Source organism: Embiotoca jacksoni, unplaced genomic scaffold (genome assembly GCF_022577435.1).
Source record: "Embiotoca jacksoni isolate LCO1_2020_lvr unplaced genomic scaffold, fEmbJac1.0.p SCAF_11, whole genome shotgun sequence".
Classification (NCBI taxonomy): Eukaryota; Metazoa; Chordata; class Actinopteri; family Embiotocidae; genus Embiotoca; species Embiotoca jacksoni.
The window spans coordinates 10,103,735-10,122,778 of NW_027185241.1; the positions used below are offsets into that span (position 1 = coordinate 10,103,735).

General features: G+C 42.1%; 1 protein-coding gene across 1 annotated transcript; it reads left to right on the forward strand.

Moving 5' to 3' along the window:
• The first annotated feature begins 563 nt into the window (after positions 1 to 563).
• Positions 564 to 18,261, forward strand: znf1035 (zinc finger protein 1035). The gene is made up of 3 exons (XM_069143032.1): positions 564 to 1,067; positions 8,716 to 8,770; positions 8,850 to 18,261. The coding sequence occupies exon 3, from the start codon at positions 8,886 to 8,888 to the stop codon at positions 17,562 to 17,564; it is 8,679 nt and encodes a 2,892-aa protein (XP_068999133.1). The 5' UTR covers positions 564 to 1,067; positions 8,716 to 8,770; positions 8,850 to 8,885; the 3' UTR covers positions 17,565 to 18,261.
• Positions 18,262 to 19,044: the final 783 nt, after the last annotated feature.

Below are 19,044 nucleotides of genomic sequence, written 5' to 3' on the forward strand. Positions count from 1 at the left end.
ATATTAATTAGCACATTTAGTTTTATTAAATGAGCTCGGGTACGCATTCTAAAGGAAAAGCAAAGTGTGAGCGTGGGAGACCAGTTAGAGGAAGTAACTTTCTGCAACACATAAAATCTAACCATATCCATGAGCTCCTGTTTACCAATTATGTTTAGGGTAGGTTTTAGGAATGATCTCCTCTCTGTAAGAATCTCAGATTTGTGCCCCGATGGGAACTGGTTCTTACATGCCTCCACAGCCAAGGGGTCTCCACCACGCCAGGAAGAGGGGGCACCATTTTGTAGCAAGTATTGCAGACAAAATGGTTGAATGCAACTTATTAACCCTTTAAACACCAAGGACACAGCAGACCAGTAGGCACGTATGTCTTAAGCGCCCAGATGGCTGTGACAGTAGTCAGTCTGGCAGTGACATAGGGGTAGTGAGGCTGCACTTGGGGAGCACGGAAGTCCCGCTGAGGACCTCCCCGGCCAGGGAAGTCAGGGGCAGCACAAGCACCCCTGTCACCGCACGTAATCAGTGCAGGAGCAACTGCTGCAGCAAGGAGGCAACCGCGGTGCGGTCGCCCGGAAGTCGTCGCGCAACCGCCCCGTCAGGCAGAGCCAGTGAGTGGAGGGGCGGGCTCTCTTTGGAGGACCCGCACCTGTTATTGGTTGGACGAGAACAGTTGTATAACGTGCGCATAATTTCGGGTAGTTTGTCCGTAATTGCGCAAACAAAGATAATAAGAGGCGGACCTGAATGTAGTTCATCTATCCGGGACATAACCAGTCCCACGTTTCGCCGGAAAAAAACAACAACAACCACGACGCTCTCTTGATTGATCGACCTCGTCGGCTCACGGTCCTGCAAGAAAGAAAAGAAAAGAAAGGAGGAAAAAAAAAAAAAAAAAGGGGGTCTCCTTTCGGTGTCCCTCTGGAAATACGAGAGACATCGGCAAGCAAGGACAACCGCTTTGTCTTCAACACTGTTGTGTCTGCCCAAGTGATTGTTGCCAGACAAGAGCATGTCGCCGGTAAACTACAAGGGGAGTCTGGCCAGAGGAAACACGGAGCCCTGATCTGGTAAGGTGTCCGGGAAGCCATTAGCTGTTAGGTATCGACGCTAGATAGCATTGTGCTAAGCTACGAGGCAGCTAACTCGCTTCAAGTCAGAGCATCAGCTACCGTCCGCGGATCATTTAACAAACGCGTGTCAGGAGTCTCAAACCTCAGCGGTGTTGTCGCCGTGCACGTCTCGGTCGAGCTAAAAGCATCTTCCCGGGTTTCTTTTGGTCCGCCGTCTTCGTAGCGGGCTGGCTAACACCGCAGGATCTTGCGACGAGAGCAGCGCTCCGGTTCCTGGTCGTCATTCAATGTGTAATATTGTTAAATGTGGCATCTCTTTATAAATGATCACAGAACAAAACCACAGCCGTGCAAACAAAACAAAAAAAAACTTCTGATAAAGTTGTTGTCTCGTGTCAGCTCTGATGTGTGAGCTATTTGTGTTATACACACACGTATATGTCTTGTAGTCTTGACTCATTGTTTTCACACCAAAGTTTAATTATCTTGGATGATGCTCCTCTGTTTCCACTTTATTAGTTTCTCTGGTGAAGCTGCTGTTTCATGTGGGTGGGTGGGGGGAGACCCAGTCTGTGAGGTCTGCAGTCCCAAGCTGTCCTGCACTTTTTAGGAGGACGTGCTTGTAAGAGAGTGGAAAAGTTCCACTAGTTTAAGCCAAACATTACATTTGGTCTTTTAATGATCTGTCTGTAAAAAGAAAAGAAAAGTGAAACGTGGTAATGGCGTATTTTTCATTCATGTATTGAGATAAACAATTTGAGCAGAGTACCTCATCGTCTGATGAGATAAATAATTGGTTTTATGTCATGATCCCATGGCACGAGAAGCACCGTCAAAGCATATACACTCTCTTTAATAGGGACACGTATACAATTAAATGCACTCTGGCACAACATCTCTATTACATACCCAAATATGCAAAGTTTAAAATGGGCAGGTTTTTTTTTTGGAAACATCCAGAGGTCTTAATTCAGTGTTTACTACTGAAGTCATGGTAGTGATATTGTAGTAAAGTGTTTCTCCCCCTCCTGTTTTTACATCCTCAGTAATCAACACAGTTAAATGAATGTCTGTCCTTCTGTCTGTGTCAATCAAAACGACACTTTAATACCTGCATAAGGTATAATGTACGTCTGAGCTGTTCCCTTTGATTGACATTGCATTTTCCAGGTGTACAAAGTGATCGCTGAGTGTTATTAATGTCAACAAAATGTAACTTTTAATTGAAAAGGGAGTTCCGTAATTGATTGATCCACATTTTGCTTTCAAATTGTTACAGAAACATCTGCATGTTTCAGCTTTCTCAAAATATTGTGAAAAGCCATCTAAGAAAGTGACTAATGATAAATAGTGAAAGAGAGGCTAACCGATAACAGAGGTGGAAATGTGATGAAATGTGAAAAGTGATGCAAACTACAGTATCGTTGTAATCTGTGAATTTTGCGCCTGTTCACTTGGCATGTGCTGTAATTCTCATCATTTTAGTAGATAAACTACGTGTGGTCTGACTTGTGCTGCTTGGGCTGACGGTAGACAATATTGTGTTAGCCGTGTTGGCTCCACCTACAAAGTTGTGTTTTGCATTTTTGACCCCTCCATCACTGTCACATGGACGCTGTCAGGTAAAACGTTTTGTCGTTTTGTGAACACTTGCTCAACGCAACCTTGCTGGTGTGTACATTCATGGCCCTCATACAGGTACTTGTGACCCTTGACATTTGACAGACTTGACTATAGATCCTGTCTGTCAAATTTTCACAAGGTGACATAGTTCACAAGTTTTGTCATCATATCAGACGTAAAATTATGTTTCAAAGCATGTTTTTGTTCGTCTTTGAATTTGCTTGGTGGAGGTTTTAAGATGGTTTTTTTTTGGCTTTTACAAAACGTATAATGACTCTATTTTTGCATAGTTCCCAAAGTACACTGCCTCAGATTGGTGTTTCATCCAGCCCGCCGGATGACTTTGCGTTTGACGTCAAACACGTCACAAAGCGAGGGAATCCGCAGAGGAGAGCCCAGGCGGATAAACAGTCGGCTGATGTCTGAGTTTTTGGTCTTTATGTTTCTAGTTTATTGTAGAAAGACCTTAAAATAGGGTTTATCATCCAAAAACCTTCACCAATGATTTAAACATAGAGAAATATTGTCGTTATGTATGCTATGATTTTACTGGTCTGGCCCACTTGAGATCAAAGTGGGCAGTATGTGGCCCCTTAACTAAAATGAGTTTGACACCCCTGATCTAGAGAATAGACAAGATGTCTATTTTTCACGCGTGATGTACGCGGTTCCTTGTAAAAAATTGGAGAGGGAAGAGCTCTGCGATCATATGTACTGTGTGATCATATCATGAACCCAATATAGGTTTGATTATATCATGCCAATAATTTAAAAAAAACAAAGTTAAGGTGAAGGGTAGCATTTTTTCGATGTGCTTTCCCACTCTCTCATTCTCTGTGACTGTATGCCTGTGTGTCCTGCTTTGTACGAATGTAAAGAAAAATCACATGATGGCTGTTTTGGTTACAACTTCTCCCTTGTCAGACCTCAAACATTTTAGTGATGGCCATTATCAAAGGCAAACTCAGTGTAGTAAGATCGGGCTGTCGTTTGAAGTGCCGCAGCAGACACGCTGGCAGTTTGAACACGCACGTGCTAGCAAACATCAGCAGTGCAGCGAGGGACTCGCAAGCCATGAAGACAGTGAGTCCAATGGTTTATTATTCCATTAGATCAAATCTTTGCGTGTGGTTGAAATGGGGAGGAAAGTGCCCCACGGGGCAATGAGGCCGTTTCCATTTGGCTACTTCAATCCGGACACACGTGACCCGGCTGTGATCTGACCACGAGTGGCCAGCAAAAGCACCGGTGGAAACGCACTCGGGAAGCATTGAGCTCTGATCTGTTCGGGCCACATCCGGAGGTGGCGCCGCATGCTTAACGTCATCTGTAAAAGCCATCCTTGGATTGTGCCATTATGCATCTGGAGTGTATATTAGTCAATTGTCTTCATATATGCTGTGGGCACTTCGCATTACCAGATATTTCAGACTTTTTGTGAACCCTCTACTGTATCTTGATATAATACAGCTATGTGGTTTTCAGTTGATCAGCAGCAGACTGATCTATGACTGTAAGGGCTGTGGGCACAGAGCAACAACAACAAAAAAAAAATCCATTGAAATATATTGAGTCCCCTATGTTGCTGGTTAAAGTTTTTATGAATGATTCGTCTCTATTTGCTATATAAGCTTGTTGGTTAAAAGTACCTGACTGGACAGAACATCCTACATGATCATACTAGTGTTGTGTTGTAATTGTGCTTGGTAATTTTATAGAGCTAGCAAGGTAGCCCTGTATTTCAACTGAGCGGACACCCATTAGTTACTAGTAAGTAAGTGAATTGTGAAACATCCCCCATTTGCATCTACATTTATGTAGGGTGCATTTTGCTGTAGTCTTAGAGCGCTAAAGAAACTGTCACTCGTTCAAATTTTGTTGTGGGAGCATGATGCATCTAGCAGCTGATTTTTGGAAGCAGAGAATATCTGGTACAAGACCCAGGATTGTTTTTTTCTTTCCTTTCAAAGGTACATCTCAGATGTTGAACTTGTAAAAACAAGAAACATATTTATGAAGTCCTGGCTTGTCATGGTGGAAATCTGGAAAATCTCATGATTTGATTCAAATTCGACTCAGAATTGATTTGAGATTGTTGGACTTGGGCTCCTGCTAGTATAAGCCAATATGTGTCCTGCGTGTTCTTTAATGAGGCAATAGGAGAAGATGTCAGGCTTCAAGATATTTATTTAACAGCCGCAGAATAATCAGTTTACAGAGTTCTGGGTCCAGACTATGTTTCCCTGACCGCAACAGAGTATGTGTCAGTTCACGAAGTCTGAGCTCCTGACTTTCCCTGACCCAGTCTTCTTATAGTACAGAAACCAAAAAGTCATGTGTGTTGATGTGTCCTTTGTTGGTTGGTCGAGGTGGTGGTTGTCTTCCTTCACACCCTGGAGTCCTCGGGACAGCCGTTTGTTCCTGTTTATGACTCAAAGAACAACAGTATGTGACCCCACAGGTTGCCGACCCCCTCCTGTGACCTTTTGGTTTGGCCCAGCAGTATCGCTCTCATTTACAAACACAGCCTTTTGTCTACACCTTAGGGTTAATAGTTGATAATACGACCTATATATAAGTAATATGAAATGGCATACATATATGTTGTATTATTGTAAACATAGCCTAGCACAGAATCGCACAAGATCCAGACCAATTTTTAATTCATTGAAAAGAAAAATTGTACTATAATTTGCCTTTTACCTTAGTTCACTGTGTGCTAAACCTTTGAACGCTGTCCGTTGTCCACTGAGCTGCAAATGAAGCTGTGGCACTCACGTTGGTTATGGTCAGTTGCCGTGGAGATGTGTGGGAATGGTTTAGGGCAACGATGCCAGAGTCAGGCGATTGGCAGACCTGTTTAGTGGTGACTAGTAAGAGGAAAACAGATGTGTGGGCTGACAAGAAATAAAGGACTTTGCCTCCAAAGCTAACAGACAGAGTATGCGCCGGGAAGACAAAACCAAACAAAAGTACCGTCCGCCCTTCCAATGGCTTACTTCCATTTTGGTTTTCCAGTGCATGCACAGTGGGTGCCCTTGCAGCATAGTGACTGTGCAGACAAGTTTGTGTGGTCGCAACAAATTTGGTTTCCCAGATGTCTATCCAGAACCCACACAATGCACTCTCTGATGACAAAATCGACATCATGCAGATCCTTGCAGATGCAGAAAGTGTAATATTGGCAGTAAGAGGAAGAAGAGAGGGTAATTAGTCGCCCGTGCACAGCTTTGCCATCAGCCTCCTTCTGGCACTGCTCCCCTGAACCATTCCCATGTCTTTATGCTGCAACTGAGTATGGCAAACCCCACTACCACAGAAACACAACTGACAGTTAAGCTAACTGGTTTTGATGAAGGTCTTTGTTGAGCAGAAAAAAGGTGTGCAAGTCAATATTACAATTTTTCTACCAATATTCCTGAGTAAGGTTTCTTTTTTTTTTTTGTACTCCGCCAGAGTTCGTTGACATTTAGTAACATTTGAAGAGTTATCTAGTCTCATTATTGGTGCTGCTCTTCAGTGCTCTGTTTTGCTAATATCAGTCTGTTGGCGTTGCAAAGCATTCACAAAAAAATATTTGATTTGCAAAGCTAACCATCAAGTTTTTGAATGCAAAATGTGCCCAACACTTGCCTTTTTTTGAAGATGAACTACAAGGTAACTTGTATGTGCAAGCAGTACACCAGCCACGTGTTGCATTTGGACTTGCAGTTGAGTTCCTCTTTTTTCATTCCATCAACATAACATTATTGAAAATATATAATTTTTTACATTGATGAATAGGTTCTGAATCTGTGAATTTTGTTGTTGTTGTCATTACTTACCCCTACTCTCAGGTCATATTTCATTGCTGAGTGGCTTTTACATGAATATACCACAACCCCGATCTGAATCTGTTGGGGTTGTGTGTGAGCTGAAGGCACATTTCTAGCTAAAAGCTGCACTGTGTGGAGATGGACACGGTTGGTAGGAGGTGTTCATTGCAGTTGTCAGAAGAGGAGAGAGAGGGAAGAGAAGATGGGGATGGACTTGAAAAAGCCAAGCACAGAAGGCTCTTTTCCATTACTGCGTGTCAGTCAGCTATTGCACTGACGCAGTATGCACAGTGCACACCTGAATGAAATGCAGCCATTATTATTGCTTCTTACACCTAATAGCTGCTGTGAGGAAGACCTGCTGGGATTTTAAGATTACTTTTACACCAATTTATTTATAGGATTCATTTGTCGGCAGCACCATATTCTCTCTTTTGGTGTTTTATTGGTGTTTTCAGATTTTGGTTTGGTTTGATTACATGTCAAAGCTAGAATATAGCTGTGTTAACATTAGGAAGGACCTTCTATTAGAGTTATCCATTAGAAAATAAGCCAGTAATGGTTGAGCTACTGGAATCTTACCCTCTTTGTTCTAAGGATGGGCATTTGAAGCTAAGATATTAAATAATAATCGTATGTAACTAACCAACTATTACCGCCCCCCCTTACCCGCACATACACACACATAGAATGACAAAGAGAGATTATTTTGCGCCATAAACTCAGGCTCTACAAATGCCATTCAACTTCTAAAACCCCTCGCCTTGGACAAAGCTGATGAGAAGCACGTCTTTAGCTTCATCTTTGAGATAAGGGCCGTTGTTTGCACAGCAAGTCCAAAATCAAACTCGCCTTTTCTACTTCTCTCTTTTCTCCAAGAATTTATCACAAACTGATGTGCGCTCTCTGCGCAAGTTTGAGGTGCATAAAACAGTGCAGACGTACCTGATCCACTGCTCACAGAAATTTGTGTAACCCTGGTGCAGATTTTGACCAAGCGTCAAAACTTGGATTACTCATAAAGGTTAAAGCTTCTCTGTGTTCCGGGCACATCATGGCGCTGCGCATTGTTCATGCGCAACAGGAGCATTCTCTGAACTTTTTGATCCTCCCTCATATTTGGTAGTCTTCCCTGCCACCTGATCGAAACTCAACACCCACTAATGAACACTTCCCTGCTCCGCTCCACTCTTTGCATGAGTCTGCAAGGCACATGCCTCCAGATTTGATGAGACAACTACAACTCAATCAATCTTTTGCCTAAGGTGTTCTTGTACCATGCACCTTTACAAAGATCTTAACGGTCAATCATGGTGTTTGGGACAGTCCATGACTAACACAAGTCCACTAACAAAGCGCCACTCTGGATCAGATGAGGTATGCCATTGCCCCCTTACCTCCCTCCCTGTTGGCAACGCATCAAACCCTTGCCCAATCCCAGATCGTGTGCACTCAAGTTTTCTTTTTGAACCACTGTGTATTTCAGTGCATTCATCCGTCCCTTAATTCTGACCAGTTGCCAAATAGCCGCTGCTGAAAAGCACCGCCATAGGATGATGCTCCCAACACCATGCTTCACCGTAGGGATGGATTAGCCAGGTTATGATCAATGCCTGGTACTTGCCTGTTAAAGTAATGAAGTTCTGTCCAAGAGTTACATTTTTGTCTCGGGAGACCAGGGAATTTTTTTTTCTAATGTTGTTAGAACCCTTTAAGTGCTGTTTGACAAAGTCCAAGTGGGCTGTCATGCCTTTTCCATTGACGGGCTTTGGTCTGCTCTACAATAAAGTAAATCGATGGAGTGCAGCTGAAATGGTCAACCTTATGTCAGGTTCTTCATGTCCGCAAAGGATTTCTGAAGCTGTCAAAGAAACTATTGGGTTCTTGGTCACCTCCCTGACCAAGGACCTATTTGCTCAGTTATTCAGATGGGCAAAGGAGGCCTGGTGCTTCCAAACTTCTGTTTCAAAAATTATTGAGGCCACTGTGCTTCATTATCTTATCACACAGGTCTACAGACATCTTGTTTTTTGTCCTGACATGTTGCATGAATTGTAAGACCTTATACACAGTTTTGTTTTGTTTTTTTCAAACTGTGTCCAATCAATTCAGTTTGTCATAGATGGACTGCATTTCTAGATGTGATTTTTCTGTGCTTTGCAAAATGTTTCGAGTACTATAAATAAACAATGTCATTTTATATGCAGGTTTCCAATCAGATGCAACTCTCATCTTGGACGGTCCCTCTATGTCCAAAAAAAGGTGAGGGTATTATTGTACACTTTTTGTATGGTAGTGGTTGTAGTTTCTGTTCTATAATTCTATGTCTCTGTATGTTCAGGATTGGAGTAGCCCTAGTTTCCAGTGCTCGCAGAGAATGGCTCACGGTTGGGATGCATACTTCCATAACCTCCCTTCTCTGTCATCGGATCCAGGGACTTTGAGAACGACATCGGAGGCAGAAGGACTTTCCCAGCATATAGAGAACTTCATTGGACATAATGATTTCACGGGCACTGCGGCTTCGCATGAAGCCCCTATACCAAACTCGAACTTCAACACAAACTATTGCTCAAATCCTAGTATTACAAATTCCAGTTCAGACTGTGATTATCAAAGATACTGCAATGAAACACAATGGCAAGATGATGGAGAACAAATGGAAAAGGATTACCTGCAAAGATGTGGAAATAGTGATATCCCAGATTTTGCTACAGATGGATTAAGTACTACAGGATCTTTTCCTTCATCTTTTGGAGCAGACTTACAAGGACTTAAGCAAGACTGTGGAATGCTAGCTACATCATTTCTTGAGAACTACTCGGATGTCAGTAGCTGCTCGGATGAAGATGCTGGTGAAACAAGGCCGCCTTGTAAATTCATGGCAAGTAATTCATTTTCAAAACCTAAAACTGACGTTCCTACAAAACACAGTACAACAGAATGTTTTTTCCCGCAAACTGGAAATATGACTTTTCCGCCTGAGAGCCTGTGCTCTAATCTGTCAGAGACTAATGTAATTTTGCCTTCAAATGTGAAGACAGAAGAAAGCATAGGTGACTGTACACAGCACAAGATACAAAGTCGAGAAAAGGCGGTCAAATCAAATGCTAAATGTTATCAGCCCTCTACTGCTTCTTGCATGGTAGCAACTGCAGAAAGTGAGTCTTTGCATTATAAAATTGATAATGATGGTTGTCACTTTCAGAAACAAAAGGAGGATAAGAAGGCAGATCTTACACAAAGTAAATATTCAAGAATCTCAATAAGTGGGAACAAAAACTTGACTGACAGTGAGAAGGAGCAGGTCACTTTAGCTGCTCCAAATATCATCAGTACATTTGATCAAGCTCAAGATAGCTCGGATGAAAATGTCTTAAAAAAGGAAATGAAAGAATTGTTCAACCAAGACGATAAGGGATTTGATTATCCAAACTCGCCAGATGGTCAAGATAGAATCCTGAGTAAAGACGAGCAGGACCAAAGTGAGGTCCCAACAAGAGAAAGAAAGGAATCTGGATCATTGAAATACAAGATTTATGATGAGCATAAATCCCCAGTTCCCAGTTCCACGAACTGTCATGATGGAGATGTAGAAACTGACAGTCAGGAGAAAGAAATTTACACAAATACCTCTCAATCTTCCGTCCCACTAGCTGTACCATCCACTTGTAAGGACACTGCTCATGCACTGCGGGAATGCACGAGTTCCTCAAGAAGCAACAGTCATGATGTTAAATCCAACAGCTTCAGCACAAATAAAAGACTCGGTCCAGACACGGAATGGATAAGTACAGCAGGGCATAGTGATCAAGGTGGCACTAGTGACAGTTCTTTTACAGATACTAGTACCAAGAACAAGCGAGGTGTGCCTACTCTTGGAGAGTCCTGCTTATTGACACATTGTTCAGGCACTGGTGCAAACCCCCATTTAGATAAAGAATTCTTAGGTGCAGCAAAGAGGACCAAGACAACTCTTTCTCCAGATTGTAGTGGTTCCAGTGTCACTAGTGACAGTCTCTCTACAAATACCATATATCCAGGTGATGCTAATGGAAAGTCCTGCATAAAGTCAGACAGCCCGAGCACAGGCATAAATCCCTGTCTAGAAATGGAAATAATGTGTCCACAAGAGAAGAAAACTACAACCTCCCCTCCAGATCAAGATTGTAGTGCTTCCGATGTCACTACTGATAATCTTTCTGTTGATACTAGTGACAAGAACAAACAAAGTGTTGCCAGTCACCCAGAATCCTGCTTACAGCCAGACTCCTCAAGCTCTGACATACATCGCTGTCTAAAAAAAAAAAGGACAAGTACAACCTCTTCTCCAGATCCACAATCTCTAGATTGTGCTGTGACTAGTGACGGTAACAAGCAAAGCTTTTCCAATAGCTTAGAATCCTGCTTACAGCCAAGCACGTCTTGTTCAGAAAAGGAATGGATTTGTCCAGGAGAGAATACAAATACAAGCACTTCTCCAGATCAGCAACAATCATTACATCAAAGTCCAGTGGCCCAAGAACCCCAAAGTCTTAGTAGAGAAGTTGCTGTAAATTCAAGAGAGTCCTTTGAAGAGTTGGACTCATCTACTGAGGAACAGTCAGTGACTGGCATGCTGTATGGTGAACCTCTGTCAAGAGAAGAATCTTCATGTGACACTGATGAAACAAAACTTGTCTCAATCAGTAATCAGTATAAAGAAACATGTGTGTCCAGACCTGACGGAGACAGCATGGGCCATTCACAAGGACAAGTACCTCAACTAAAATCTTCTGGACAAATGAGAAAATCCCTGCACCCTGTTGTGATACTAAAGAACTTGGAGTCAGCAAAAGTAATGAGTAACTCGTATCATTGCGAAAATTGCCAACATACAACCCACAATGTAGATCAACTAATTGAACACCATCATCGTTGCCATTCAGTTCCGAATTTTCCATTTTGCAGCACTCGTAATGTCCATCTGATGACGAATGAACAAGCGGAAAAACCTTTGAGTGGTGTAATGAAACGGGGTCCTCAGCCCTCTTCTGATTGTAGCCAACCGAAGAGAAAACGCATGGGCCGCCACAGGTGCATTAAGTGCGGACTCAGATTTTCAAAAATACTTCATTATATAAAGCATATGCGGTCGCACACGGGCCAAACACCCTTTAAGTGTAAAGAATGTGGCTTGTATTTTGCACAGCCTGGTACCCTGCGGAGACACAAGCGAGTACCTGGCAGATGCAAGCATACTATAGCTCCAGATGCAAATTCTGATGCAAGCAAAACCGAAACGCAATCAGAAAAGGATGCTGAACAAATCAGTACATATGAAAATATGCCTAAATGTTATGTAAAGCTTGTTGACATCACCATGGCAAAACATTGCTGTTTATGTGGTCAAGGCTTCGCTTCTCCGGTGAAGGCCAAAAAGCACTTCTACAATGTGCACATGGGAAAGAGTGGGGCAGTTTCAACAAATCAGTCTACCACAAGAGTCAATGATGAGAAAATTCCCAAAGTAGGAATTGGCCCAAGAGGAAAATATAAATGTCTTCTTTGTCCACGGCTTTTCAAGTACTCCTACAACAGGGCTCGACATTTGCGTGACTGTGTCAGAAATGCAGTATATGGTGGCAAGGGAAAAGTTGATGGTAAATATCGGTGTCCCTTGTGCTACTTTAACTTCACTTTGGCATCCAACCGATACAGACATATCAAAGTGGTTTGCCTCAGAGAATATCTTAATCGGCTTGCGAAAGAGAAGGCAAATTCAACGCAAGAAGTTGAACAGCAAAACATCAGGAAAAAGGAGCAGAAAATACAGACAAAAGAAAATGAGCAGAAAACCCAATCGAAGGAAAATGAACAGAGAAAACCAACAGCCTCAGCTTTAATAGCTCCCAAAACTGTACCACGTTACAAATGTAACCTCTGCCCAGCAATCTTTTGCCATGCTTCTGGAAAGTACAGACATATGAAGAAACATGAGTTGTTTAAACTTACTGGGAAACAATTCAAGTATCGAAATTCAGTCTCCTCTATCACGTCCAAACTACAAACTTCCAGTCGTGCGAAGACTGAAGAGAGTAAGGATTGCTCAGAATCAAATGAAACGGATAGCAATCTTGCCCTGAGCTGTACATTTTGTGGGAAATTTTTCAGCACATCCCAGTTACTGAAGAAACATCAGCGCAATCACCGTGGTGAAAGGCCTTACCGCTGTCTGGAATGTGGAAAGGGATTCAAGAAACGCTGTCATCTGATTGGTCATAAAAATGTTCACCAGAGGAGGATACAGTGCACTGTCTGCAGAAAGATCCTACTGACTGTTGGAGAACTAATCCAGCACAGAAGGTCACATCCTAAAAAGGGAACGCTTCAATGCCCAGACTGTCATCTGCAGTTCCAGTATCCTGCACATCTACTCAGACATCTAGATACCCACAAAATGCGCAAAAACAAAGCAGATCGTCTTGAAGAGACCACACCATCAAAGCCAAAGCAGTCCTTGGAATCTATGAAAGAGCAAAATGAACCTAAGCAGCCACAGTGTTCATTATGTAAAAAAGTATTTGGTGACGCCCAAATACTAAGAAAACATTGTCTTACGCACATATCTGATTCCTCAAACCAGTGTCCATTTTGCAACCTTGATTTCAATAGTCGTCGCTATTTGTTGCGCCATATGGTCATACATACTGGAGACAAACCCTTTTCCTGCACCAACTGTGGAAAACAGTTTTACCGTCATATTTACCTTCAACTTCATACTCGGGAATGTTTGCCTCCTCCACCTGAGAATGCTGGCCCAAAGCTGTCCAAGACTAAGACGAAAAGGACACACCAATGTCCCTATTGTTCACGGTTGTTTAGTAAGAAAGACCGTGTGAAGAATCATCTCCGTGGCCACAGGACGAACTCTCTGCATCTATGTGAAAAATGTGGGCAGTACTATGGATTCAATAAAATAAATCAACATCAGCAGAATTGCAGGGAGACTGAAAAGGTCAACATTGGCTTATCATCTCCTACAGGCAATTTCAATGAAAGTACTTTACAGACAAGCCAGAATGTCCACAAAAAGCCTTTGCAGACCAGTGCAACCAAGATACTTCCGTTTAAATGCCCTCACTGTCCACAGAGGTTCAGGTTCAGATCATTACTCTTTAGACATCTTGTTTCACATACTGGTGTGCAACCCTATGTATGTATGCACTGTGGCCACAGATATTCAACCAAGTCAATGTGTTTGCAGCATGAAGCCTTCTGTGATGGTGTTTACAAAGAAGGACTCCCAAAACTTAAAAGCGATGCATCAACAAAATCGGCAAACATGCCTTCTCTAAGAGAGACAATGCAAAGGCCCCCAACAGATGAAGCTGAGTACAAGTGCAAATTCTGCACCAAGACTTTCATGAAATCACGAAACCTGAGACGTCACATTTTGACACATAATGAAGTGAAGCCATATCGTTGTAAAGCCTGTGACAGCTGCTTTTCAAGGTATGATCATCTGAAAGTACATCAGACTCGATGTAAGGGTAAAAAAAGGCGATTGGAAGTCTGTATTCCCAAAATCAGCTTGGATGACGTTGGTAAAGGCTGGCAAAGTAAGTTTAGCATTGAGCCTGCCAAAAAGCCTGAGACATTTGACTGTAAAGTCTGTTTTAAACGCTTTCCATCTCAATCCAAACTTTCCAGACATTTCACTTTGTTCCATACAGTGAAGTTGTTCAACTGCACCTGTGGCTCATCATTCTCTCATGAAAAATCTCTGAAAAAACACAAGAAGGTGAACAAGTGCAAAAAGGTCTCCAGTGAAACAAATGCCTCTCAACGGCTAGGAACGAATCCATCAGCAGAAAATGTGACAAGACCACTTGATGGAATGAGAACTCGAATCCTACAGAGGATCCAGCCTTATCTTAAAAAAAAGTACAAGTATTCATGCAGTTATTGCCCGCGTGCTTTTGGAAACGCCTGGCAATTAGGCGTGCACACCCGCCTGCACACAGGAGAGAGGCCATTTTCCTGTGAGTACTGTGGCCAGAGATTTATAAGGAAGGATTACGTGAAGCGTCATTTTCCAAAGTGCACCAAAAAACCACAGGCGAGTAATGTTCTCTGCGACAAATGTGGAGGATTTTTTTCTAAAGACCAGCTTGAAAATCACAAAAAAGGTTGCACGCCATTATCAAGGTCATCACCATCAACAGTTTGCCGAGAGTCAACGTCTCAAAGTCCACCAAAAGGCTTTTCTTGTGCATACTGTACTTCCCGTTTCTTGCTTTTTTCACAACTACAAGAGCATTTTTTGAGTGCACACAAACTGGAAACGATGGTTCCCCCAGTGTCAACTGCTCCCCTACAACAGCATCTATCTAATATACCAAACATCAAAGAGGAGCCTATTGATGAGAGTTGCAATGATCGACTTCGTGAAAATGCAAACTTAATTTGTAAACTTGATGCAGGTCTTGATAATGAGGTCCCCAAATCATTTTCCTGCCCAGACTGCAATATGTCCATTGCAAGTAAAGCGGGACTAACTGCTCATCTGCGGACACATACAGAGGGGCATCCTTTTAGCTGTAGAACATGCAAGAGAGGCTTTTGGAATAAAAGTCTCCTCCGAAATCACTACAGGAAATGTAGAAATAGACGAATTACACCCCAACAGTCAGAAGGCCCTTTGAAAGCAGCGATTGACTTGGCGCTGAATGACTCTGTTCTTGTTTTCAAAGAAGCCTCTAAAACAACTGGCACTGGGGCTCTGCAGACCAACTTCTCCTGCAACGATGACTCAATGGACGATTCCAAACAAAATTCTGAAGGAAATCAGTTGCAAAGCAGCTCAATTACGGAGAATAAACCCGTGCAGTATCAATGCTCAGAATGCGATAAGAGCTTTACAGATGGCTTAATGCTCATTAGTCACCTTGAAGACCATGGAAGGCAAGAACAAGAGAAAAAGCGCAATACATGCCCTAAGTGTAGGCGGGTGTGCTCTAGTCAAGCAAATCTTGAAAAACATATTAAGATGCATGGAATTTATAACAATTACCCTTGCCCTGACTGTTCCAAGATGTTTTACACCTTATCTGATCTTGAAACCCACAGAACATGCCATGATCGAAAGAGGCCTTATCTTTGCAAACTTTGTAAACAACGGTTTTGGACAAGACCATCTTTATGTAACCATTACAGAGAAGATCATGAAGATGATGTATTTTCTTGTCGATTCTGCAACAAAGCCTATGCAGTCAAAAAATCACTGGCAAGACACTATAGAAAATGGCATCAAAAAGAGCAAAAGGATCTTTCCAGTACTCTGCAGGAAAAGAGCAGCAGTGCACAACCATCCGGCAATCAAATCGGTACAGCTGGCGAAAGTGAGGAGGATGAAAATAAAGGCAGTGAGGACAGCGACTCAGATTCTGCACCATACTTCCCATGCCATGTGTGTGGAAAGACATTCCCAATGTCAGAAAGTCTTGAGGATCATCAGCTGTGTCACCTGGGTGAAAAACCACACGAGTGTGCAGAATGTGGTAAATGTTTTTTCCAGGCATCCCAGCTGCAGCAGCATCAGCGAACGCACAAGTCCGAATTTCAGTGTCAGACATGCGGCAGAGGGTTCGTCACACTCTTTGCACTGCGTAACCATAAGCATAATCACGGCAAGAATCGTCCTCATCGTTGTTCCAAGTGTGACCTCAGTTTCACTGGACCGTTACAGCTAGCAGAACACATGTCTACCCACCGTGAAGAGAACTTCCCTTGTGACATATGCAATTGTGTGTTTATGTCCAAGAGTAGCAGAGTAGAGCATCGGAAAAGTCACTCCAATTATGGTGACCGTCCCCCACCTTCGGTTTCAAAGGAAGAGCATGAAAAGTCTGCCTCACATTCTGAACAAAGTTCATCTGGATTCACCACAGAATTGAAGTACCGCTGCGGTGTTTGTAGTGAGCGTTTCAAAGACCCAGAGGAGCTGTCCGAGCATGGGTGCCTGGAAGCCAAAGAGCGACCATACTGTTGCTCAGAATGCAAGAAACATTTTCTTCACGCATCTCACCTGAAAAAGCACAGGACCACCCATCAACCATCATGGTCCAATAGGGAGTATTCATGTAATCAATGCAACAGTAGTTTTTCGTCCTCTCAACACTTCGTCAGCCATCTCAAGAGCCATGTTGATATGGCTGCAAAAATTAAACGCGAGTCTGAAGATGAAGGACCTTCCGACAGTTTCATATGCCCAGTTTGCCAACAGTGTTTTTCCAGTGTCACTGAACTGATTCATCATTTTCCCACACATCCTGAAGCTGCGTTTGAATCTGACAAAAGCACACTTCCCTCTGAAAGTAAATTTAAAGAACCTAAACGCCATCGTCTGACATCAGCTACTGAATATGAATGCACAGAGTGCGGTCAGAGCTTTGTGGGGTACAATGTTTTCCAGCAGCACCGCTGTTCCCATCAACGACGGGCAATAACGGGGACCAAATACCCAAATCCATCAACCAAGAAATCCACTCCAACTTATTATCACGCAACAGAAGAGGAGGAGGAGATTGATGTTACCGGAGACGAGTTGTACAATTGCTCTGTTTGCTCGATGCAGTTCTCCTCCAAAAGTGTCCTCTTGGAGCATCAAATTGCACGACATCTAGATGAGAAGCCGTTCAAATGCGAGCTCTGTGGAAAAACGTTTGCCAGGAGGCAGTACCTTAAAGAGCATGAGCGTAGGCATCGTGTGAAAGTGACGACTCAAAATGCACCTCAGTCGAGTGAGAGGGCCTTCAGATGTATCCAGTGCCAGGCCAGGTTTCCCTCATCCTATGATCTTTCTTTGCATATGAGAGTGCATGCTGAAGAAGCGGTTGGAGAGTACCGGTGTGATATGTGCTACAAGTCATTCAGCCGGTGGTCTCTTCTTAAGCAGCACCAAGAGAGCCATGTTGGTGAGGTTGTATATGAATGCACAGAATGTGACAAAGCCTTTGCTTTTCCTAACCTACTGGAGGAACATCAACAGACTCATGCTGGATCCTCTCAGTAATGCTATTTACATCTTGTATGTCAGTAATAGTACTTATACCTTTGCTTAGAATAACTGTCACTAAAGTATCTTGAAATCCCTTTCATGCCTTACATCTGATTTTGTACTTCCACTTGTAATTCAATTTAGATCCTCTTTATTTTTTGCTCTTGTTGGATACTTACAAATCGCTTGGCCCATGTCATTTTGACAGAGGATCTTCACCCGAGTTTTTATTGTTAATGTATATATTTTCTGTTAAAATATTGGGATTTGTATACAATACATGTATATTGTTTCTTTACAGTGTTTGTAAATCCATGACAGAAGCGGTTTACTAAAACCATGGGTTGAACACAGACAATTCATGACTGGATAATAAGTCTGAAAAAGACTAAGATTACTGATCAAATATGATCATTTTTGACAATATTTTGAAATAATGTTCATCAGTTTTGTTGACGGTATGTAAAGTAGACTTTACACTGGCCATTTTATTCCATGATGTTTTCTATGGTATGACTCTTCATGTACTATATATAATTTTGTAAATTTCTGGGTTTTTTCTGTGTTTGTCAAATGTTGAATTTTTTGATAATGCAAAATATTCAAAAGATGTTCTGATTGAATTTTCTTTTCAAAACCTGAAGATGTTACTTTTCTCAAGAAATTTGAGTTGATGCATTTAATTAAGGAGTAAAGTCAACTAGAAAATCTATTTGTGGGTCTCGTTTGTGTTTTTGTGCACCAATGAAGAAATTTACCAACCCATATCAGATAATTGGGCTACTTGCAACTTGAATTTGTCAATCAATATTACTGTCAATTTAAATCACAAGAAGTTGAAATTCAATAAGCAGCTGCACTGTTGATGCCTGCAGAACATAACACATTAAGCACTTCTACAGAATGAAAATATCAGTTTTGAAAGGGGGAAAACTTTTATAATGCAAACCAGAATGACTTACTGGCTCAAAAACATTATTTAATATGTAGGCCATTTAAAATGTATTGTTTTGTAGTTGTCATTGCAAACAATTGCATTAAAAGGTATTAATCAATTAAATTGATTATATATTTATTTAAAAATAAATGTATGGTACTTTGCTAAACACTGATTACAAAAAAAAAACTTTGCACAAGTAGGTGCAGTACCTGCAGATACATGGCCACAGTATAATGAGTTAAGGGACTGCTAGTCCAGACACTGCTTCAGACTGGCTACAGCTACATGATGCTTAAAGTGTCTCAGCAGGTTACTGTCAAACTGTCATAACGGATAGTTATCCTGGTTTCCTTGAAAGAGGCATTTCCTTGATCCTGTATTTCTGAAGTAGTTCCAACTCAGTTTTTTCAAGATGTCATTGCATCATTCAGTTGATTGATGCCACAGCACATTCCAGAGAGCACCTGGGGGACAGTTATCCTTGGGAGCCCAAACAAATCTTAAATCAGCTTTTTGCAGTGTGATTCTTTCTGTCGGGGCCCAAATCTTCTGATC